This window comes from Calidris pugnax, unplaced genomic scaffold, assembly GCF_001431845.1.
Source record: "Calidris pugnax isolate Ruff unplaced genomic scaffold, ASM143184v1 scaffold41, whole genome shotgun sequence".
NCBI classification, from domain to species: domain Eukaryota; kingdom Metazoa; phylum Chordata; class Aves; order Charadriiformes; family Scolopacidae; genus Calidris; species Calidris pugnax.
The window spans coordinates 16,549,588-16,575,015 of record NW_015094509.1 but is presented as its reverse complement, the minus strand read 5'-3'; the positions used below and the strand labels follow the sequence as shown (position 1 = coordinate 16,575,015).

The 25,428-nt window shown below is 38.3% G+C and overlaps 1 protein-coding gene across 3 annotated transcripts in view; it reads left to right on the top strand.

Moving 5' to 3' along the window:
• Positions 1 to 25,428, top strand: part of TRPS1 (trichorhinophalangeal syndrome I) — a 176,798-nt gene that overhangs the window by 21,457 nt on the left and 129,913 nt on the right. For all 3 annotated transcript variants that reach the window (XM_014965498.1, XM_014965499.1, XM_014965497.1), the window contains one exon: positions 3,764 to 4,367. In XM_014965498.1, the coding sequence (XP_014820984.1) occupies positions 3,764 to 4,367 (604 nt within the window). The remainder of the gene's footprint in view (positions 1 to 3,763; positions 4,368 to 25,428) is intronic.

Sequence of the window (25,428 nt, the reverse complement as noted above, 5' to 3'; positions counted from 1 at the left end):
CCTTCTGAATATTTTCTGCTCCCCACAAGCCTGAGTGCAGCACTCATCCCAAAAGTAAACTTTCTTATAAGCCTGTTTCTTCATGAGAAATACTAGTAATCATTATATTCATAATGAAATTCAAAACATGCAAAAAAATGGAAGTGATACGACAGCCGTGCCTTCATCCAGCATATTTTCTATGCCCTAGAGCACAGGAATGTCTTCAGGTAGTTTAAAAAAAAATTTACTTGTTTTGTAGAGGACGGTGTTTTGTAATACTTCTAACTAGTCTGAAGTATGTCAACAAGGCTTAATTAGCAACTGGCTAGCTTGAAGAGTATCACAGCCTATTAGAAAGCTGAAGTAAAGAACATTAAATCTGTCAAAAAAACCCCATCTAATCTCTCCAACTTCAGGCTTTTGCAAGGAAAAATCCTTATATCTTATAGCACCCAATTCAAGTATATTTCTGTACAAAAAAATAATGGTAGGATTTTATTAAGTTGTCAGAATATAACACTGCAGCAAAGGTTTGGCCTGAATTCCTTGACATTTAATCTCAGGATTGGGGCATAAATATTTTAATGTCCATGAATAATCAGGTCTTTGATTTATTTTGTAGTGAAAATAATAATGCTAAGTGACATCAATGGATGGGATGACATTGGCATTCCAATGCCACGTTGAAGATAATGCCAGTTTATGTCTTGAACCTGCTTTTAGCTTGCTTGAGTGGTGTATGAGCAAGATGACAAAAGGGAGACTGCTGTTTCCTTCTTCATTTACATCACTGTCTTCCATACTGAGATTTTCCTCAGACATTGCCTTTGATCAGCTGTGCACCAGCACACGGTATTGCACCTGATGAGTTCAAAGTTTCAGAAGGTGTAACCGTGGTTTAGCTGTAAAGTACAAGTTTAGGTAATGCACAAGAGTGCTTATTGTGTACTTTGCAAATTGGAATTTTTAAAAATTTTCTTGCTTAGCTTTGAGGAGCTTTGTGCACAAATCTAGGTGTAACTTGGGCCTTTAGAAACATGGGGTAGTTTTAATTCTAGTATAAAAAGAAATCAAACATTGCCAACTTGTTTCCGTGATGCTATCAGGGTGGGGTGAAATCAGGCAGAGGTGAAAACATTTTCTTTGTATGCCTTGTTCTGGGAAAGAGGCTGAAAGTTTCCAGCTTTCAAAAGTTCTCCAATAGCTGATGATAGTTATTATTTTATTATTTGAGATTGTGACTTATACTGGAGAGTTCCAAACTTTAACTTACCTTTTAGAGCTTTAGAATAGTATATAGGAAAAACTCTTGCGAAGTAAAAAGATTTATAAAGTCAATGGCAGAGGTGACTTTTTCATACATACTAGAAAAGTGTATGTCCTAAAAAAAGTCTGTCGGGTTACTGCCCACCTAAGTCAGTCCTTAGATTTTCCACATCACAGTAACTATCACAGTTTCACAGAAAAACGAAGGAATGTTTGTATTACTCTCTTTGAATAAATTATAACTAATTTAAATGAACAAACCTTTAATGTAATAAAGGTGATGGTAGCTGGGCCTCAGCCATGTATTTACAACTGTGTCTAATATTCAGCATTTATTTGTAGCCTTAAAAGTGTGGTACCACTCCCGTGGTGTGTATCGCTCCTGATCAAAAACATTTAGCCAGCATGCAATGGGGGGGGGAGTGGGGGGAAAGACAAGTTAGGCAGAAAAAGATCAGCTGTTTGGAGGTGTGATATCTGTAGATGAGAGCCAAGTTAGGAAAAGGGGTTAGCTATTGAAATAGCCAAGTTAAACACGAGACACTTAGGGCTAAGTAGCCTCCCAAAGGATTGATAAACTTTCACATGGGGAGCGTATGTGGTTGAGCCATTATCCCCAAATGGTGTCTTGTTTAACTTGGCTTTTAAGATAACTAACCCCTGTCTAACTTGGACTTCCCTGATGGTATCCCACCTTTACAGGGCTGACCCTCCTTATAACTTGGCTTTTTTTTCTTTATAAAATGGTTTTGATCAGATAGCACCTCTCTCTCTCTCTCTTTTTTTTTTTTTTCCAGAAGAGAATTAAGCTCGGTTTAGAAAAGAATAAAGTTGCAAGAGAGAATATATTAGTGTTGCATTGAGAGACAAGCTGATTTTAATAAAACACAATTGTAGAATGAAGAAAAAGGAACACAGCCAGAACAGGATTTTAACCCACAGCTTGCTCTCCCACAAGTAGATTTTGTTGCCATAAGGCTATATGGAGAATAGCTGACCTTATTTTTTGCATAACTGAACGAGCCCATCTAGTCCCTTAAAATGAATATAAATACGGAAAATAACAAAAAGAAAACTGATATTGCACAAGGGCTAAAAAGCTTGAATCTGAATGTCTACTCATGTCTGCGTGCTGACACAACTGCAAGAAAATCAGACAATGTAAATAACATATGGTTTGTTTTTCCAACAAAAGGAAAGATGGAAGACAAGGGGGTTTAATAAGTTTGGCAAGTTGTCCCTTCTAAACTATCATACTCTAAAAGGGACATTTTGTGTATCATTCCAGTTCTACAGATGTACCGAGAGCCAAATCTTGCTCTTTCTGAAGTCAATGGGAGTTTTGCCATTGACTTCACTGAGACTAAGATTTGGCCTCGAAAGAATTAATTCTAACAACTGGAGTTGTCAGGGCAGTAACAGATTTCTCATACAAGTTTTGTCCTGTGTGGATAGCGAAACGCTCGTTTTTTTTGCTTGGCTAAAGATGCTGTTGTGACTCTGAATGCCTGGGGTGTGGATGTGTGAGTGTGTCTGTAGGGAGAAGCTTTTGCAGATTTATGTACATTTTGATGAAGGGCAGGGACGGGATTTCACTCTGCGTTGGTACGACGCCGGGCGCAGCGGGGCCTGGAGCCTGACGGAGGGCTCTGACCGCTCCTGTGCTATAAACAATTATTCATCATGGCGTTATAGAGCTCATAAACAGTGTTCTGTTCCTATGATGGATACAGTAAAGGGGTAACATGTTGTTCTCATGTAGCAACATATGCTTTACATAATTTAGTAATACAGTACTTCAGATAGGCTTTTAGAATAAAAACAGGAAGGCGTGTTATTCCACACTGCTCCACGGCTCATACCCAAGCATTTCTGTATTTGACAAGAAAACACAGCCAACTATTTTGCTTTTTCTTTAGAGAAAATCTTTTAAAGTTGTGTTGAAATGTCCATAGAGAACAAATAAGTACTGTCTGTTGTGTACAACCTTCTGTCCTTTGATATATTCTTATGCATAAGTTAACCAGAGCTCCTGTCATAATATATATAGTATATTAAATTGGTGTAAAGCAATTTTTTAAGCATTTGAACTTTCTAGCATAGGTTTATGTTATGCAAAATGTTTTTTATACAAAGAAAATTATCTTTTCCAAGTATTTGATTTTGTTTGAAAAAACGTATTGCTTCAGTGTTTCTACAACAGAAAGTGAAAAGTGTATGGCAGCAAACTGAAGAGAAAAAAACCCCACAAAGTCCCTGTGAAAATTATATGAATTTTAGAATAATGCAGTTGAGTGTGAATGACTAATAGGAGGCCATTTAGGGGCATAAGGGAAAAAAAACAGCAGGAATTTTCCCATATTGTCTAAGACACCAAAGTGAACCTGCTTGCTTTATTTAGAGGGAGTCGTACTGTAGGTTTGATTTATTTTCTTCATCTTGGTAGGTAGAACCACTGCGAGAGGGAAGGTCGAGGGGAGGCTCTCATGTTAGTACACTTCTCGTTTTTTTCCAGGAGAGTACACAACTGCTACAAATGCCGTCAGTGCAGCTTCACAGCTGTTGACACTCAGTCACTACTAGAGCACTTCAACACTGTGCACTGTCAGGAGATGGACGTCACTACAGCCAATGGAGAGGACAGTCATGGTGTTTCGTCTATCAAGGAAGAGCCAAAAATTGACCTCAAGGTCTACAGTCTGATTAATCCGGACCCCAAAATGGGGGAGCCCATATCTGACAGCATAGTGAAGAGGGAAAAGATAGAAGACAAGGAAGTGCTCAAGGAGAAAGGTTGGACTGACAGTCCCAGTGATGATCTTCGCAATGTGACCTGGAGAGGAACAGACATTTTGAGGGGGAGCCCGTCATACACGCAGACCAGTCTAGGCTTATTGACCCCAGTGTCTGTTGGCCAAGAGCAGTCAAAGCCTTTAAGGGATAGTCCAAACGTAGAAGCTGCCCATCTTGCACGGCCCATTTACGGCTTGGCGGTGGAGAGCAAGGGCTTCCTGCAGGGCGTTCCAGCCGGAGCAGCGGAGAAAGCCGGGCAGCTCACCCAGCCCTACCCTGCATCTGGGGACAGCAAGACAAAGGACGAATCCCAGTCCTTATTACGGGTAGGAAGATCTCTTTTTTATTTTTTCTTGCTTTTTTATGCTTACATGTATGTTATGTATAATTAAGCATGCAAATGATTTCTTCAGCTCCAGAGTAATGTGGTTGGTTTTTTTTTTCTTGCATGGAAAAAAAATAATAATCAAGGAAAGACTGAAAGGCTCAAACTTGTAGAGCTAAACCAGCACGTAAACGTTCCAGAGTGTTTGCATAAAACAATGTATATAGTGATGTAGTATTAGTAAGTAAGTGCTTCTGCTTTTGCTATTTAGCTCTGATTGAATTTTGTTTAATCATTCCTGCTAGCTGTTCAGGTCGGTGATGCATTTGAAGAAGGAAGGTTTAGAACCCCAGAAGGCTGCACATCTGTTACACTAAAACAACTAATCACCTCTTAAATTTTGTGGTGGTGTGACAGTTCACACTTAAGCGAGATTTCATATTATTAAATATCTAAGAATATGAAACCTGAGTGAAACATTAATAAAAAGTAACTTTATTTTTAATAAAGCAATATAATTATATATTAATTTTGACACTTGCCTGGTTGCCTTGGAAGCAAAAGAAAAAGGAAAAAAGAAAAGAAAGGGAAGGAGCTTGGGTGATAAGGAGAATACTTGTCACACCAAATAATTAATATTCTGTCTTTTTTTTAAACAAAAGAACCTATGTATAAGGAACATCCCTTTCCATCAAGGTATGCTTTTCCCACTGTAGGGAAATCTGAGGTTAGAAAAGCTCTGAAATTCTGAGGATCTAAGCAGGGAGACAAGTAAGTGCCTTTTTCCTGGAGTCATCGCTGTGTTTTCAGGGGCTGCTCCCTATCTGAACTTCTAGAAACTTGCTACTGGAGCGGTCAGTCTGCAGACAAACCTCAGTGCAATGAAAGTGATGATCAGCTATTTTTCTTTATTGTCTTTTATAAGAACATTTGTAACGATAACATCCAGTAGTGTAAAAAAGAACAACATAACAGAAGAAGACAAAAGACAAGATAAATGTTTTACTCTATGGTCTGCTAAGATTATACATAGGTATACCTGTCTCTGTTTACATATATAAGTCTTACAAGCTCTTTTTAATTTGTCAGTCATCTTAAAAATATTACTGTTATTCTAATTACTAAAGAATATGCCTGTCACTTAAAGACTGCATGCAATTTTGGGTCTATTGCGCCTTACAGGTCATGAGTAGTTACTGATGTCAAATTTTAAGTGTATGAGAAGCAGTTGCAGTACGACAGGTTCCCTCTTGCAGACGTGGGTGTGCAATCATTGTGAATGGCCGGGTTATATTTCTCTCCTCCATTTGGAAATACATATATAAAAATGTATACTTATATCTGGCTAGCAGCGGAATTCATGCTGTACATGTGATGTTGGTTGCATCCCACTTGAATTTTTGTAGTGATTCTTAGCAGTGCACAGACATATTGGCCAGAGGAGCCATTTACATTGTGGGTTATCAGAATACAAATATTGTTAATTTATTTTTTGACTCCTAACAAATGAAAAAAGCCAACTAAACAAAAATCTCCAAAGGCACCTGGTAATATGCAGAATCAGCTCTATAAAGGTCTAAATTTGGTTGGTAGCTGGAGCCTAAAATCTTAGTAAGTGGTAAAATAATACCATTATACTGCCAGTTTTAGCCACTGGTGAATGAAGAGGGGAAACTGTACACTGGCTGCTTCTTATGCCCTTCTTTAAAATAAATTAGTACAATCTTTAAAGCCTTTATCAAAAGCACTAATTTTTTTTTTTTTTCAAATCAGTATCTTTATAATTTTGGAAATATTTTGATCACTTCTGGATGATCTGAAATACGAATTCTCATGGTTTTCTGAAAAAAAAAAAGGTCTTATTTTTGTGTATTAGTAGGGTATATAAATTAGTTCCTTGCATTTTAAAATGTTGTGTACAACCCAACTTTTCTTTTATAAGGTTTATAAAAGGATTTATTAGTGGACTGGGTCTATACTGATTGGTGAAACCATATGACACCCTTCAAGGAGGAATTACTTTTGTGTATACTTTTAGCTGCCTCGCTCTTTGAAATCCATTGTGCCAAGGACTTGTTTGTCTGGGTCTTTTCCTAAGTAAATATATTTTAATTTTCAATTTTCTTCTTTGAAAATTGGGCACGTTGCCTTTGTCAGTTTGAAATATTTTTTTTAAAAAAGGAAGGAGGTTAACTTTCTACATCTGCTGAACAGAGCCCCTAACCATATATATTTCATCACTCCTGATGGATAGAGGAAAATAGTGAGAATTCAAACTTCTTAAGGTAAGGAGTGATCTGAAGGACAGGAGATCGTGGAATATGAAGGAGTGGGATTCCATGATTAATTCTTCCAATAAGGCGAATATTCCCTGTTCCCCCCAGATCTTTGAAAAAGATCATATAAACTGAACTCCTTTATTTTGCTCTTCGTTTAGTTTTGGGATGCAATACTGGAGCCAGGAAATAAGATGGCAAAGCGATAGTCAGCTTGACCAGTGGGATCTCTGTGTTGGGAATCAGTTCACATACGTATGTTATATGTGTGCGTGGAAGCTCATTTGGCCGAGACAGAGTAAGAAATTATTCAGAAAAGAACTTCCATTCTAGAAAAAGCTAATTTTTGTAATCCTCTGAAATATTAAAAAAAAAGCTACATATTGTTAAGCATACATATTGTCTCATGATTATCCACTTTTAAAAATAAATATTTTTCTAATGTGCAATAGCAAGTTGAAATAGCTAATGTTGTGCTAAAAGTTAGGCCTTTCTAAAAGCAAAGCGTTAAATCAGTACATACTTCTGATATCATATAATGAATGCTCATGCAAAATACTGTATCCCAGGACGACTGGTGACTAGGAAACAAAACCTGTAATAAAATCACTGTGGACACCTTCATTTTTTCCCCCAAAAGATTGACACAGAGGAAGCCAAAAATTTGGGATTACTCAGTGAATAAACACTGTGAGAAATGGGCTGAAAAAAAGTCTAACACATCCCTTTGGTTGTACTGGCTATTTACTATTTATAAAGTGGTTTTGCTTATTACAAATGATGTGTAATCATTCGACAGTGGCAGTAATACCATGTGCTTTTCATTTTTTAGTTCTCTCATGACTCGGGGGGAAGGGAAAGGGGAGATCATGTTTTTCACATTTTTTTTCCTATAGATAGAGGTTAATATTGCAAGTGGGTTTTCTAGATACTGAGTTTAAGAGTGATTAGCATTTTAATAAAATACCAAAGCCGATAGAGATCAACTGGGGAAGGGGTGAAAATCTACAGTTGCCCACAGAAATCCCTAATGGCTACAGGATAACTGTAAACTTTTTGAAATTACTTGGAGTGTTTTTCAGCTTTTTGTGTTGTGTAAGCCGTTTATGTGCTGCTTTCTTGCATTCCTTCCATGTGCGATGGATGTGTTCCCTCCCCAGTCTCTGTGCTACAGTAGATTATTCATGGGAGTCATTAGGGTAGGATTTCTTTCCTTTTTAGCAGCTAAAAGACCAAATGGCTCGTGACCTTTCGGGAGCTGGGGATGGTGCAGTAGTGATAGCTTGTACTCTGCGTGTGTGGAAACACACATGTGCAGTGGATGCACCTTTTTCCCCGAGAGCGCTTCCAAGCTGTGTGTATGTAACAGAATCTTTCTCAGGGGCTTGGTACACTTCTGTGAGTAGCTTTAATTTATTTTTCTTATTAAAATGTTTCCAGCAGCTGTACGTACAGCGAATCGGTGTTTTGCAAATGGGAATTACAAAAAATGTACCTCAGCAGGGTACAATGTAGACATTATTTCTGTTCTTCCTTTAGAGTAGCTGATTTTATAGTTTAAAGATTTGTTGATACTGGAAGGTCTATTGAGATGCAAAAATGTTCCTTTTTTTGGGTAGCACATTGGCAGCCAGCGGACTCCAGGCCAGGCAGATTGTTTAATGCTTTGACAACGCAGATCTTGGACAGCAGGAACTTTTAGCTAAACTGATTTTAAATGAAGTGTCCTGTTTTGGTGTGTGTGGACACTGCAGAACAAAGTTTTCCACAAAATTGGGAATCGCAGCCTGAGCCTTCAGACCTATACACAGAACCTTAGTTAGCTCACCTAAAGGTATGGGTAGATGCTGCTGCCTTGTGTCGTGGTTTACCCGATGCAGAACAGCACAGATCAGTGTGTCCTGTGGCACCGCATAGACCTGAAGACAACAGGGAGATGCCTGTGTGTTAATCATACTTGATGTAGCGGGGGGATTTGTGTACTGTCAGAGGGAGAGAGATTGTCAAATTATTGCAAAGGTACTGGTGATTTTTCGTAAAGGGAGACTGCAGGTTGTAACATTAAATTTCTAACTGAAGTTATATTAACCTTTGCTATGAGCTTTGCTATTATACAGGGGGAAAGGATAAAATCAGCTCTTCTATTAAATCAAGATTATTTTGCTCTATAGTGATTGGACTCTTTACACACAATAGGAAATCACAGCGTTTCGAGAAAGTTTCCATTTACTTTAAGAAGAGTTACTTTCTTTTTGTCTGTGATATTTACACTTTCAATGTTTCATATAGTGTTCTGTCTAGAGCTGGTTATAAGGCTTTAAATTTGGAGGAGAGAGGAAATCAGAAAAAGTTATTTCCCCTCTCCCTGTTTTGCATTCTCCTATGTGGTTGAGCTAATTTTAAAATAAGGAATAGAAATGTATGTATCAGTAAATATACATATAATTGATTTTATATCAATGTGGTAAATATCAGACACAACCCCTAGTGGTTAAACATTATTTCTCCTGTTAAAAAGTAGTGACTTCTGTTATCCACAGAGTTAGGTGCCAGATCCCTGCAAAGCAATGGAAATGCTGAACTGGCCTTTGTGATTTTCAATCTTTGGCTGTAAGGATAACATACCTTTAAGGTAAAACATGCCTCTGATTTTGGTAGAATTTACTGCTACTGCCTTTAGCCACTGAAAGATTCAAGCCCACAGAGTGGTATCTTGGTTTACACGGGATTTTTCGGTGGTCGCTACAGGGTGATGGATGGAAGTTTTTGTGCACTTTGGCATGGTGTCCCACTTCCAACCATCTTTTGGTAGCAACATCTTAACAGTATATCTACAGAATTAAATTTAATACATATAATTGTATCATACATCTTATATTTAAGTTGGTGAAGGTCTTAGATGCTACATCTCCTCAGCCACTTTGGGAAAGAAAAAGCAGCTCTTTAAAGAGGAAACATCTGAAATAGTTTCTCTGTAGCTGCATCTCATTTTTTTCCCATTTCCTCTGACTCTGTTAGAGATATTTCAGGAAGTATTTATAGTCGAGGCCATTCATTGCCATACGGGTCCTCTAATTAGCTGAAGGGAGCTCGGCAGGCACTGTGTCATACTAATGCACAGAGCTCTGTCAGGTCAGAGAGCTGCCAAAGTCTTTCGGGTTTTTTAGAGCCACCTGTTTCCACAAGTCTCTGCCTGAGGAGGCGGTGGGCTACTTTTTAAAATATAGCTACATCCTGGAAAACGGCAAGAATCCTTCAACAAGGAAAGTGAGAAAATAAAGATGGGTCTTGAAGAGAAATGGTTTTGAAGTGTTGGATTTCCTGCACAAATGTGAGGCGGCTAAAATCCCTGTGCTGGTGAAAGGCTCGCGAACTGAGCTAAAATAACTTTCTGAAGGTTTCAAGTAGTTTAGAAACAAACATGTACTTGGCTGCTTTTAGTAACTACTGGAACCAAACCCACAAGAAATTGAATGTTTTGCATTACTCATCCTGACAGAGTGATCAGATAGGACTAGAAAGTAACTTTTAGAAAAATGTTAACCTGCCCAATTAAAGGCATGTTTCTGGTTTCTGTGTGGGGTGTGTCTGTCATGTGGAGAGACAACCCCACCTCCTGCATGTTTACCCACCCGACAGTGCATATTTTTTATTATTTTTTTTTCTTCTCCCTTTTACGAAATGTGGTTTCGAAGAGAATTAAGTGATAAAATCATTATTTGGGTGGGGCACGATAATAATGCGAAAGGGCAGCAGCTACGTCAAAATCCTTGATGAAAAGGTGAATCAGTATGTGGAACAAAGGGCCGGGGAGATCGGTACGGGCCCCCGGGCCGCTGCGTAAGCAGCAGGATTTATTGAAGTTGCTATGATCAATAACAATGATTCAAGCAGGGAGAACTGAGATAATTCTTGATTTAAAACAAGCTGCTTCATTCGGATGGGAGAGATGGTAATGAAGATGAGAACAAAAGACTGCTTTCTTGTATTGAACCGAGTGGCCAAAACAGATTGACAATCAGTGTCAGATGCAATTAACTGAATTTTATATTACCCTTAACTAGTTTGGGCAGGGGAACCTCGCTTTTGCTCTGTCTGGTCTGGTATTTGGTCTCCTGGAGTTGGTGGGAGTGAGAAGCGCAGCGCACCATTGTCACTTGGGTGCTGCACACGTGTGCCAGGTCTTGGCCTTGCTGGATGAACGTCACCAGGATGCTTGAGGCAGCCACGCTGTGCCATTGCTGCCACGCCGTGCCATCGCAGCCGTGGGGAATGGTGGTTACTGAGCTCACTGCCTGAGTGGGAGTATCCTTGGTGTGTGGGTCCAGCTCTGCCTGGCAGCCCCCCAATGCTGGGGCTGGGTGTGGGTCTGGGCAGAGTGGGGCTCCTGGTCAGGCTGTCCCCCAGCCTGACCAGGAGCCCCCAGCATGGGGCTCTCTCACTCTGGGGTAAGGCTTAGAGGGCTCCCTCCCAGCTCAGCCCCACTGTGCTGCTGAGTCGCCCTTGTTGACACTGAAAACATCCCAGTCCTGCAGTCCTTATTCATAGAATCATAGAATGGCTTGGGTTGGAAGGATCTTAAAGATCATCTAGTTCCAGCCACCCTGCTGTGGGCAGGGACACCACCCGTTAGACCAGGTTGCTCAAAGCCCCATCCAGCCTCCAGGGATGGGGCATCCACAACTTCTCTGGGCAACCTGTTCCAGTGCCTTACCACCCTTTAGTGAAAAATTTCTTTTCTTACACTTTGAAGCCATTACCCCTCATCCTATCACTGTAAAAAGCTCTCGAGCTTTCTTGTAGGTCCCCTTCAGATACTGGATGGCCGCTATAAGGTCTCCCCAGAGCTTTCTCTTTCTAGGCTGAACAATCCCAACTCTCTCAGCCTGTCTTCATAGGAGAGGTGCTCCAGCCCTCATTCATACCCTTTTGCTCCAAACTGGGCACACTGAATGAGAAAATGTTGTTCGTTTAGGTATGACCAGTAACCAGTCCTGGCAAGCAGCTTTTTTTTTTTTTTTCTGTCTTGAGATACATTTCCTGAATTTTTATTCTTTTTTTTTAAATTGTGCTCACAGTGGATGCAGGTCGGTTAAAGCAGTGTCAGGGTATGGAGCACAGCTGTGGGCACTGCAAAGGCAAACAGTGTACCAGCAGCTCCCTCCAGTCTAAACAATTCCGAGAACTGTCAATGGGAAGCCTTGTTTAAACTGGGAAGTAAGTAAATGCGGCTTCTCGCACGACGACTAATTTCAATAATTAGCTGAACTCCTCCAAAGTTTCAAAAAGTCAAGTGCAACTAAAGCCCTGTATTATACAGCCCTATTATTGTTCTGTATTGCTAGTAGTACTTAGCATTAGGTTAGGTACCTGAAGTGAAATGGAAGCTTCAATTGTGTTTAGAAACTAAGGATAATCTTTGCCAAACTGGATCCAATAGGAAACACACATTCATGTCCAAGGGCAGAACTTGCTGCTAACTTGTAGATTTTCAATGGAAAATTAAATTTCATAGATGAATGCAGGCAAGGATTGTACGTCATTTTATTTTTGCCTGAAGTACTATGGTGCTGAACAGTGAAAATCTATGTGAAGATACCTCTAACATCTGGAAGTACGGAGTTGCTTTCTGTGTTGAATTTAAGACAACTCTCTACATGTATTTAGTAATTAAAAGACACAATAAATATACTCTTTTGGAGGAGGGATATTATGATAGACAGCAAATAAATGTTTAATTTATTGGACTAAGAAAGGAGCATTGTAATTATAATTGATTTGAAGGAATCCAGATGCTATCCACATCTGAACAAATTTAAAATGGTAAAGATTTAAAAACAGATTTATGAATAAACACTGCACACACATGTTCTGTGATTTTTCCGTGGAAGTATCTAGAGGTTAATACACCCAGTTAAAAATCACAACTATGGAAAATAGTTATCCTATGAACAGAATTGTGCTGAAACATAAATATATCTATATCTGTGTGTGTCAGATATGCAAAAGGCTTTCTGGAACATCTTTTTTACCTTAGCACTCCTCAGAATATGTATGTGGCCACCTTGGAAGTAGTCTTAATTTTAAGATTGCTAATGTAGCACAATTGATTTAGTGAACAATTTCCTGCCTAATATAATTCATTTTCTTCTTGTACAAAGTCCTGTTTTTAAAATGAAGCTTTATAATGGCTAAATGGTTCTGTTGATGTTTTTCTAAGCATTTTTCTAAGCAGCATTATGTATATTTTGGAAAATCTTATAATCTTTGTTGTAGTCATATAATAATATGTATGTGTATGTAATATAAATCGAGAAGTATATATGTTCCATATTGTACGTTACAGTATTTAGAGTTCAGGTAAGATATAATTTGTACATAAAGAGGGGAGGAGGAATAAGGATGTTTTCTCTTTTGCGCTGTGCACAGTATTGGGTTTCTGAAACAAATTGCATGGGGGCAGCCCTGGCTATGCAGTGCTTTGCAGGCAGCTTGCAAATGGACTTTGAAATCTTTGCTGAGTTTGTGTATTCCTGTGCTGAGATATGCAAATCTCAGGTTGGTGAATCATTTTTTACCTAGTTAGATGGTTAATTTCCTATGGTTTCTTGGCTGCTGTAGCCCGTAATCTCCTGCTCCTGTCTGTAAAATGGGAATAAGGGCAGTTTCCTGAAAGGTGAGAGTGAAAAGAGATGTGTTCAACTCCTCTGTATTGTGCTGTACTTGTAGCAAGAAGACCCTGATCCATAGGCATCCTGAACCAATATTCCCAGTTAACTTCTCTGGGCGTAATGATGTAACTTTTTGCAAGATTACCAGCAAAAGAGAACAATTTAAGAAACAGATTACAATTTTAATTTTAACTTTGTTAAAATTTCTATTCTTTCCTTCAGCCTGAAATTAAAAAAAAAAAAAAAAAGGAGAAATCAGGAATTTTGGAGTGAGGCATTTGTGTCTCTTGTTTGACTTTGACCTCATTTTGGTTTTTGTGCCTCTGATGTGTATAGTGGCAAACTACACGTTTTCACTTATGGGAAGAAGTCTTTAAACGATGGCTTACAGTGCAGTCTTTAATCATGTGAGTTGCCTCCAGCACTTGCTGAGAGTAAAATTCCACCCTCTCCATTTTCAGATGGGTTATACTATCGGCTGTTTCTCCTTGCAAGACTGTCTGTGATTTGAAAATTGTGTTTAAATTTAAAAAAGCGAGGAAAAAAGAGAAATAATCAGAACATTTGTCAAGGAATTTGTTATGAATGGGAAAGAGGAGCAATGCAAACAAGCTTGGAATGAGTTTTAATTCACATGTTATTCTGGGAGCCTACAATTTCTGGTGAGAAAATGGCATATTTTAGGTCTATTTCCTCCAGTTTTTGGCATGAAGCAATGCCTGTTTTGTTCAGTCAGATGTTCAAATGGGAATTTTGGATGCTTAGAACTAATTTTAGTAGGTGGGGGGCAAATTTATTATGATGCTGCAAATAGAGTTTGATCACAGCTGCTTCATTGCAATTATAAAAATCGGCTGTGAATCACTTAAACTATATTTACTGGTTGAAAAAAAATAAATCTCATCTATACAAAACTGTTGTCTTGTTTCCCTTAAAGTACCAAGTATCATCATTTCTATACCCGGTATTTTGAATTTGACTCGATCGTGTTGCCAGAGTGTTTTCATGCCACTCTCTCCTCGTGCCCCGGCAGTGATAGTGTGATCAAATGACTCTCCCATTTTTCCCTGAAGAAACCATACCTTTTTGTGTTAGGGTGAATTTCTCAGCTTGTTCTGAAATTACAGTAAATCACACAGAGACCTCTTCAGACTTATTAAAAAAAGTTAGAAACTTCACTGGAAGTTGGGCACTTCAAAGCTCTTGCTACTCCAGTCTGTACATGACTAAAAGGCTGTAAGGCAGACACCGCAAGGTGAAAGCTTTCAAATCAAAGCAAAACTTAATATACCACTATTATCCCCTTTATAAGGCATATGGAGAATAATATCTTTACATATTTATGAGTTTTTTTCTGATAGTAACTGCTTTAATGTTCATGGGGTTATGCGTTTGAGTTAGAAGAGAAAATATTGAGTTGTACTCCATATTTTTTCGACATTTCATGGCAGCTCCTCTCCCAACCCAAAGTGGATGTATTCCAGATCTGTTTAAAAGTTTGTATTGTGCAGAATAAGCTTAGTCAGCCCGTTTCTTGAGAAAAGCATTTTCTTCACAATTCAGTTAATGGACTCGGCTATGGTGATAATTTTGGCATTTCTCCCTGTAGCTGATAAAGAAGGCAAACATCTGTGAAGTTCTCCATTGACAGTAGCACAGTACCTGTTAGTATATTACTGAAATTCATTTATATTTGACTAAGGTATGCTAGAAACTTAAATATTTTCTTTTGTTTAAAATTCTCATCAACTCTACCTTATGCAATGTTTGAGGGGTGGGGAGAATTAATGGAAAACATGATTAAAATCTTCTAGGCTTCAAGGCTTGTAAACAGCTTGGCACCTACATATGTTTGTGTGTATACTTGTGTTTTACTGGTTTGTTTACTAATTCTAAATTAGGTTTAAAAATTAGAATGAAATTTTAAAAGCTAGTTTTATTTTTAAATTAAAAATGAAAATTTTTTTACATTGAACGCAGAATTTCTGTAGTTATTTAGCCAAATGGTTTGTAGGACTAATATTAGTCATTTTAAAAGCAGAAGGTGTGTTACTTTACTGATTTTTCCATTACAGAAAATTATGTTCTGCTTAGAAGAAGTTTTAAATCAGGGTTGATTTTTAAATAGATCTTTTCATGCCTTTAAGAATGTAGCCTGAATCATCACTTAATCAGTTTTTCTTTGCCTTCTAAAGACCAACAAAATGGTAGAGGTCTTTGCAATGGTTATACATAGCAACTGCGAGAGCAGATTTGATGTAGGGACTGCTACAAAAATTAAAAGGATAGTTGATGTCTGTCAAATTGGTCTCTCAGTCTGGACTTTTCTTGGTATGATGATCAGCCAAGCGACTCCTCACGTGAGACTCAGTTTTAATCAAACCTCATGACCAGTTGCTTATGTCTCAGGAGAGGTTTTCCATTTGACTTCAGTGCCCTGAGTTGGAGTTGGTTTAGACCTGCAGGCTGAAGTTTTTTTGAAAAGTATAATTTCAGTGAGTGAACAGACAGTCTGGGGTGAAGCCTTAATCAATGCTAAAGGTATTTGGAGGCTTTCTTAGTGATATCCTGTTTAAGAAGTGAAGCATAAACCATTTTGGACTGCAGTCCCTCAAGTACATCACTGTTGTGAGGAAAGAACACTGACTTGAGAAATATTTCATCTGTCTTGGTTCTGTAGGTCCTTGGCAAAAAAAGTTATATTTTGTAAGCACTAGGAAGTTCACAGGATCTGCATCCAGCTGTCCACACCAAAGGGCTGCCAGTGCCTTGAGAGCCACCGAGTGTGCCTGGTGCTCTGCCTGGCTGTGAATGCCTCTGGACCCCCACTGTCAGCTGGTTTTAGCAGTAATAGATCTGGTTCCCTCTTTGCTTGGCCAGGTTGCAAGGAAACTTCACTTTAACTTCTCTTTTCTTGCCTTCTTTAGCTTGGTTTGGCTCTCTCCCCCATCAATCTTTTGTGGAGCTCGCAATTTTCTGTAGTAAAAAGCTCCAAATTTGGATCTTTCTTTTGAAAGAAAAAATAGCAAACCATTCAGTTACAAGAACTGTCTAGGCTTTCTGATCCACCTTTTCTAAAATGTACATCGTCTGCATTGCAAACGGAGGCTTCCTGATAGGTTAAGCAAAATTGTCTAAATCTCCTTCTCTCTTCAGCACTTGCACTTTGCCACGGTTGGAGCCAGGGTGCTGGTCTGCATGGGCTTTGCTCTGACAGGTTCTCTCTCGAATGCCTAATAGCACGCGCATAAATGGCCCTGGCGATCTGATATCCTTCCTACCAAAAATATTCTCATGGCCTGCCTTGCTTTCATCAGCGCCACTGAGTAAACCTCAGCTAGTGGAAGGAGACATGTTGGAGCACAGCAGAAGAACAGAATGGATGAAACTACAAATTGTTAGTCTGTTAAACACAGATTATGTCTTTGGGTACAAATTCCATTAGCGACTGAATAAGTCTGGATGGGTAGTAGCTTGTGGAAGTATTTGTTATGACAAAACCAACTTTTCATTAATAGACAAAGTTATCCTGTTTTCCTCTGTAGTCTGGCCAACATCAAAATGTTTCAAACTAATTTAAGACTTGTAAAACACTGTCTATCAGATACAGACATATGGATTGAACTAGTAATTTGCTTGCCATCTGCTGATAAAGGAAGCAAGGCGTCTAAGTAGAAAATGAAGAATATTTTTTTTTCCCCCATTGGAATGTCATATGGTGTCTTTAGTAGTTGTTTGTATTGACATTTTTATTGATTGTTATGTAAAGTGTTACTTTGCATTGACCTGCATCTGCTTTCAATCCTTTTTTTTCATTTACCAAATATCCATAATCATTTGGGCCTATAAATAACAAAGTTAGAAAAGAACCCGCTTTAAACCTGAAAAAATAAATTGATAACTTCAGTTCTTATTCTTTGAAACAGGAATAGCATATTCTTTTGCTTGGAAAAGAGAAAAACCTGAAATGTTACTAACAGTTAATTAAAATTAATTTTTTTTTTTTTAGTCAAAATTTCCCTTTCCCTCCTGAAATATAGGCTAGAGGCCAGGAAAAACAATTCCCAACATAAAAACACGTAAATAAACAAACCTGCCAAACCTTTTCTGCTTAGGGAGAAATAGGTACTTGAGCTTTCTGGGTTTTTCTCTGTAAGAGTCTTCTCTCACCAGCACTGATGGTTTGTGCAGGTCCAGAGCTTGTCCCCCATGGCTTTGCCAAATCTGAGCTGTGCTGGCAAGAGCTGTTTCGCCTGGGGATGGCTGAGCTAGAGGGGCAGAGATGTTTCTCTGCCTCTCCAGAGCAGGACCAGCCGAGGGGCAGCACAGTTCAGGGGCAGTAGTGTGGGGGCAATTTCTCCACCCAGGAGAATTTGCTTTCAGGAAGCTGCAAGGTGTAAGAGTTGGAAGATTTGCTTCCTGAAACTGTATAGACTTCTCATTTTAGCATACGGCCCTGGTCATCTGTGAAAATAATAATTAGTCCATAATGAAGGTTCAGTTGTTTGTTCTTTTAGTTAATGATTCTTACATGTTTGTCCATTTTCACAAAACATTTAGAGTTTCTCTTTTTAAAAGTGAATAGCAAATAGAAAATGCAATAACTTCCCCATAGGAATATTGCTTTCATAGGTAATAAAATACATTCTCAATCAGTGCCTGAATACATAGAACTCTGGTTAGTTAAATAATAATAAATACTCATTTCAGCTCTGGTTCTCAATTTTTTATTCATATTGACAATATTTTATTTTTCATTGATTTTGATGATCCATTTTGGACAGATAATACTTAAAATACTGATGAGCTATGTTCATAAACATGAGTTGAGGTTTCGTAAAAGTTGCAACCGAATAGTTGATTTTCTTTTAAATAAGACAAACCCATTTTTTTCCTGCAGCAATTGGGTTATTGACTCGCTAGAAGTTCAGGATGTAAAGAATGGACCAAAGAATTTCTTTATCTTCCTGAAGTGAAAGTAATATGGAAAATCACTGCAGTATACTTTTTTCTCTTTTGTAAATATCTTTGTTTTTCTGAATATTGACGTTCCTTGTAATGACCTGCAAAATCTATGAACAATGCAGATACCTATTAACACATGCCACCTTCTCTTTTTCTGAGTATGGTTATGCACGGTTTCATTTGAAAAATCTAAACAGTTACATAAATAACAAGTTTTCCACAATATTGAGTTAATTACCATTTTGCATTTGGAATTTACTCTATGCACAAAGCAATTGCAACAGTAACAACATTTTAACAGATGGACATTTGTTGCAGATGTACTCATAGGAACTGATATCAGTGACAGCAAAAGTCTGCAAAAGTAAGAGGAAAATTCAGATAGTATTGGTGAAGTAAATGCAGTGCTCCTGTGATGGCTTCTGGAAGGAATTAAGCTACAACAAGTAGTACCATTGGTAGTACCATTGCTATATGGTTTGCCACATGCTTTCCCTCTGCTTTTTATGGCTTAAGCTGCATCTGATATGCCCAGTCTGTCCTTGTGTTGTGTTTCTACACCACGTTCCAGCACAGTAAGTCTAGATCTATTTTGCATCTGATGAGCCTATTGGTTTTTGTTCTGGTTTTATTTCATTGAAAACATCAGGACTCTATGTTTTCCTCATGGTAAATGTTAATATTTACAGCATACACTGGGAAGTATACGTCCAGAGTAATTTTATCCTTTTAAAGTTGTTTTCTTTTTTTTTTTTTTAAAGAATTTATCATGCTGTACAGTACCTGACAATTCCCATGTTTATAATGCTTTGCAACGTATTGCAATTGATAAAATATAGGTGTTTACAGCATTCTGTTAGAGTATGTTGACTGCAGTAGCAGAGTCAAATTACCACTAAGAATATATTACTTCACAGTAATTGGGAGGATATCAGATATTTAGTCTGATGTTGCTTACCAGAAGCAGGTAAGCTTGCTGTTGATGGGCATATTCACCTCAGGGTATTAAATGTCACTTCACAGGTGAGTGTTTGTAAGTCCATAATGTAGCTTGGTGCACTGCCCGGGAAGCAGATGAGGGTGTGATTGATAGGGGAGGAGGAGCCAGGATCCCTTCACTTAGACAGGCTTTGCGACAAATGCAAATTTCTATTGATGCATATTTTTATTATGCAGTAGCTTCCAAAGAATCATAGAATCATATGGGGTTGGAAGGGACCTCTGGAGCTCATCTAGTCCAACCCCCCAAGAACATTGAATTTATGAATATTAGCAAATTACTTTAGCAACATTGGACATGAGGTAGTTCAGAAGCAGAAAGGTTTATAAAAAATAGCTAAAATTTTGTATGTCTAGTATACGCTTATCCTTTGTCTATCATCAGAGCTGTTCTTTTGCAGACTAAATTGCCTTACTGTGATACTATCGCACTGCTGACATTGAACAAATGGTTTCAAAACTGTTCATGTCAGGTCAAGATGGTGAGAACAGCAGATAGACATGAGAACTGGGACTGTATAAACAACATGCTCCCATCACCGGACTATCACAGGTCCAGAGAAGTGGCAGTGTCGTTCTTGCTGCTCAGACATTGCCAGTTTGCTATCCCCCCCCTCTTCGCCTGTACGAGAGAATTGACTGCAACTGTTTATTTTCAACACATGGTTGATATCTTTGTCAGTCTGTCTGTCTGTCTGTCTGTAGATCAGCTGTGCCTTGTTAGGGACTTTAGTCATGAGCCCTGAGAGTCTTGCTCAACCTTTCATCTCCCTGCCATGTAACTGTGGTTTGTTAGAAATAACTGAGAAAAAATGTAAACTTACTGAAATGACTAAGAAGTCTATAGTCAGTGTCAAAGGAGGGAGGGGATGAACTGAATTGACGGTGTATGTAAAAGACTAGTCCCTGCCTTCTCAGATATATTTATAGTATCTCTCTAGACGGAGAAAGAAAAACTCCACAGTTGTATTTGCCCTTTGAGAAATGTCAGAAAGGTTATTTCAGCCTGACCAATTCCTGTTCGTCTTGAGGTTTCTCTTTGTACCGTGCAAAAGCGTAAGAATGTGGTATTCCCAGCTCTATATAATCCCAGAATATACCCATATGTTATATAAAAAACCCTTGGCTATATATATAACAAATACCATATTTATATGAGCAAACTTAGGTAGTTCAGTTAAGAGGCTGTAGAGACACTGATGCAGCTAATGGAAACACAGCACAAATGGGAAGGAAATCTAAGAAGTTTGTGCTTTCTCCCCTATAACCGTATCATTGATTATCCTGTTGAGCATTGCTTAAATAAATCCTGAAGAGAAAATGCTGTTTATTTTTGGTGTTTTTAAAGGGTGAAGCAATCAGAGCTCTCAGGTGAAGTTGTTGTGATCCTTCTGTAGATGTAAAAGCCATTTTTACAATGAGGAAAATGTTACTGTTTTTCTCACCTTTCTGAAGACTGTAGAGTGCCCTCAATGTATTCAGGTAGCCTTTAGCGCTTATATCCTCCCCACACAAGTTATTCAAGTGTTTCAGTAGAAACTACATTTGTCATTTGTTTTTGGATATGCCAACCAGTACCTTCACTGAACCATACTAGTGCCACTGCTATTGCTCTATTCTCCTGTTAAACCAGGAAGACTCTGGCTGGAGATTAGCCAAGTTTTCAAAGTACTAATAGTGTCTGTAGTCAGGAAAGAATTATCAAAAAGTATGGATTTTCCTTAGGATTTTTTGAAATGGAACGATATTGATTATCTTGCTGTTGTCAAAAGTTGCTGTTGTCAAAAGTGCTTCAGCTGGTCCTGATTTCTGGTCATGTCACAGTTGTGAAGTGAGGGTAGTTTTCAATAGCTGGCAAGGAGCTGTCAAACATTTTGGCCTACCATTTCTTCTTTCTGAACCATTTAAATAATCGACAAAACTTATAAATACACTTTATAAATCTATATCATCAAAATGCTAAGTCATATGCAAACTTGATGACCTGAAGAACAGCATCTATTTAACCACCTGATACCATTATTTTTTATAGAAATTTTTAGCTATGAAAGTATGCTGGAAATGTATTAAAGTAAATGATATTTCCAAAGGGGAAGTTAAGAGGTGTGCCTTTTCTCCTCTGTTAGAATTTTCTGGAGATCTCTACCATGACTAGCATAGCTAGTCATGTTAACTAACATGACTAACTAACTAACACACTAACTCTCTTGTTAGTGTGCATGGAATGAATAATCTGCCTCACATCCATTTCTAGGAGAAACTGTTGAAAGATTTGGGTTGCCCTCTATTAATAATACTGGAAGCAAAAATGGCCAAAATACTCTGACAGTTGTGCCAATGCAAAGCTGTCCAAAAAAAAAAAAAGAAAATTTTAACCCATTTTTTTGAAATAATTAATTAGATTTTTTTAGGACCAGTGTTTGATTTAGCTTTGTAGATGGCAAGGAAAATGGATGAGCTTTTTATTATTTGTCTGTGTGAAATTTGACTTTTTTAAAACCAACATTACCATTGTTTGAAACTTGAATGGCTATGTGACATTCTGACTACAAAAAGGAAAGGAAGGACACATTAAGGGAGTTTATGAAGTTGGTGGGAAAAAAGAATATAATGATAGCAGCAGGAAAAAAAGCATATCACAGCTTCAAAACAGATGGAGTTCTCTAAGGAAGCTGTCTGAACATGGCCTGGGAACTATAAATTGCATTTAGAAGATAGGGCTTTCACTGCAGATGACAGGTTCCCAGTTAGAAGGTGAAAGCCAGAACAGGGCTATGTGCGTGCAGAGAACTGCACTGAATGTGTCTGACATCTTGTGTTTGACATACTTCGAAGTTTAAGCTGGAATATGAATTCAAAAGTTCAGAACATTAAATATGTTGTAGTTTTCAGAAATCTAGCAACTTGCTTTCAGGCGTAGAAAATTTTAACTAAATACAAAAGGCAGAATAAATTTGTGGCCCTAAAACTGAGGTAAGGCATTAATTTTGAATGTCATTTTCAATCACTCGTACACTGAAATATGACAGAAGAGCCTTCTCTTTCTTCCCATGTGCCCAGCTGGTGTCATTCCAGAGTCACCAGGTCAAAAAGCAGTGGTTTCTCTCTGGGTCTGTTACCCCATATTATTTTATTACCTCATTTGACATAGACCTGATTTCAGTGAAATAAATGAGGGTTTTGGCTTTGACTGGGACTCCGGCTCTAGCAAATGATCCCCAGATCTTAGGGAAAAAAACAACCTCCCTGCAGTTACCCCATCCCATGGACTTTCAGGGCGGGACTTGTCTCATCTAATCGTGATGGAGGTGTCTGTGCCTGAATTATCCGTCTAGGATTCTTGGAGCCAATGCAAATACAAACAACACAGTTGTGAAGTACAAAATGTGAGTTACCTCATCCAAAAAAATATGTCTATATAGTCAGAGAACTCGATGCTTTTTGGCCATTCATTGTATTGGCTTTGTCTCCAGTAACTGAAGGAAGGCTAGACACATACACCACTACACAGCAATTACAGGAGGTGATAAAAAGCAAAGGAGTGCCAGCTTCTGCTTTGTCTGAATGGCAGCTGTATCACTGTCGGTAGGAATCAAAACTTTGGCTTATCTGCAGTTAATGACTCTTCTGTCTCCAAAGTGTAATTTGTCAGTTAATGGGAAATACTAATATGGCTTTAATCAAGAAGGCAAGGGGGAGGTTCAACCTAAAACTTAAATAAAACTGTAATTATTCTGTGAAATAATATTTTATTAATAGTTTTATTTTTATTGTTTAACAGATATGCCTAAGTTTCTAGGGTGACATTCCTTTAAAAAGGGGATAGTGTAAGGCCATTGTAGATGAAAGCTGTATTTTCAGTACTAGTCTTTGTGTAGAACGAAGTGATAGTCATTCTCTGGCAGTATATTTAAAGACATGCTAAGCTGATGGCTTTATAAGATAAAACTAAAATCAGAGGGAATTAAAGGATATTTGTGAAGCAGAAAAAGGGAGTAAGGTGGAAAGGAAAAGTTAATGAGCTTATTTGGATAAGACATGAGGTGTCTGTATGTATGGGAAAGGAGTGTTTCCTCTTGCTTGGGGTAACTATTGAAAAGTCAGGAAGGCCCAGCTTGTATAGAGAGCCAGGACAGATAAGGGAAAAAGGGATCTGAAGAGAAAGCATGTCTCTAAGAAGTCAAAGAATTAAATAGAAGTGGCCCAAGGAGCTTTGTCTATAGTTTTACAATATAGACTTTTTGCATCTCAAACAACCTTTTAGTGCTACATTTCTTTGTACCCCTCAGTCTTAGTGTACCTGCCTTTGTTCCTTCTGAATCTGTGAAATCCACCTCAAAGTGCAGTAAATAATCTGCTAATGTCCATTTTAAGTTACAGGAGGCCTCGAGTGATTAACAGTGATTTGCTACCCTTTATACATTAGTCAGCTCTTTAAATCCAGAAATGTAAACTCTGATCTAACATTCTTGGTGATTCCTGGTAAATATTCAGTGTGTTCATTTAAAACAGCAACTAAGAAATCAAGAAACAAAGCACCATCACACAGTTCAAAAACTGAAAAACAGTTCATCAAGTTTTTTCTCATTTTCATTGGTACAAATGACCTTCCAGGGCCTCATACTTCAATTTATCTAACAGGTTATATGAATAGAGCAGCAATAAAAGGCCACTGCATAGCATATTTCGTGGGAGTAAAGTGTGCAGTGTTACCAGTTGTTAGATGGTTTTCCCCTTGTGTACATGTGAAAGTCATTCTGTTATACACAAGGGCTGTGCAAATCATATATGCTTCGAATAGGCAAGAAAGGAAGCAGCTGAATTGGGCAGTGAACAATGTATTTGGATTTTGAGGGCCTTCCACTGATATACTAAGGTATGTTTTAGATTGATCTCCTGCTCCCCTGCCACTGTCAATAGGATAAGGGTTGTCTGTGGGTTTCCCCACTCATGTTCAGCCCCTCTGTGCTTTTTTTGTGACCTCATTTAGATGACCTACACCTTGTAGTTTCTGGAATACACGGGATGAATTTCTGGAAGCTGAGTGCATGGTATATGCTGTAATATGGAGTTTTGAAACCAGGTTTGTGGAGTCTTATTAATTGCTCATGATTAAGCAATGGGTGTGGATAACTGTTGAAAAACAACAGATTTCTTCAAAGAGGAAGAAAAAGAGCTGCATAACTGGATTGTTATGATTCAGTAATCTTTCTTATATACAATAGCTGTCACAGAGTGGAGACAAGAATAGGCAAAAGTCTTGAGCTGAAAGCACTGAGAATACAGATATCTTTGTATCACCTAATAGGAACCTAAAAGAGATGCCTAAATAAGAAGAGTAGTTATCTTAGGCTCCTTCCACAATGGGCAAAGAGAGAGATGTACCTCCAGAATGCAAATCAAAAGAGAAGCATATCTGCCTTCTCTAATAGTTTCTCTTTACCTTCAGATACAATTTAGGAAGCCTGGGGAGAATACTTCCTTACTCCAGGCCTGTAAATTAGGTGACTGAAGTTGGTTGATATTAATGACCCTCTGTAACACTCTGTGTGTTATGTTTGGGGGAATTATAGTCTGAAGAATCCTACAGGCAAAAGGCAGCTGAGTAAATTCAAATACTCCATGTCCATGTTGCTCTAGATCATTTCACACTCAGTTATGCAAATACACAGAAGTGGTTTTAAGTGGGGCAATTCTACAAAATGCCAAAGCTTGCCTGAAGATGATCCAAGAAAAAAGAGAAGCCAGATGATAATGTCCATTACAGATGTTTTTCTAAACCATCTGTTACAAGTGTATTACACCTTTCTACACTGCTTATGGTTCAAAGATCTCCTAAGCTTATCCAGCCCCCAAGCACTAGTCATTCAAAGACAAATTAAAACAAGCAAAACCACCTGTTTTTTGAGATGCTTACAAAAGAACTCTTTTGTCTTCATTCTGCACCAGCCATGAGCAAACAGGCAGGTGGTTTTTTTTGCAAAAGGGAGCTGTCAAGGATATTGTGTTGGGTGCTGCACTGTGCTACACATGCAGAGCTGTGCATGGAAAGTAGAGGTGTTAAGGATTGGTTCATGGTGATAAGAAGTCCATAAAAGAAAAAAAAGAAAAAAAAAAAAAAAAAAAAAAAGAAAGGGAACCCCTATTTGAA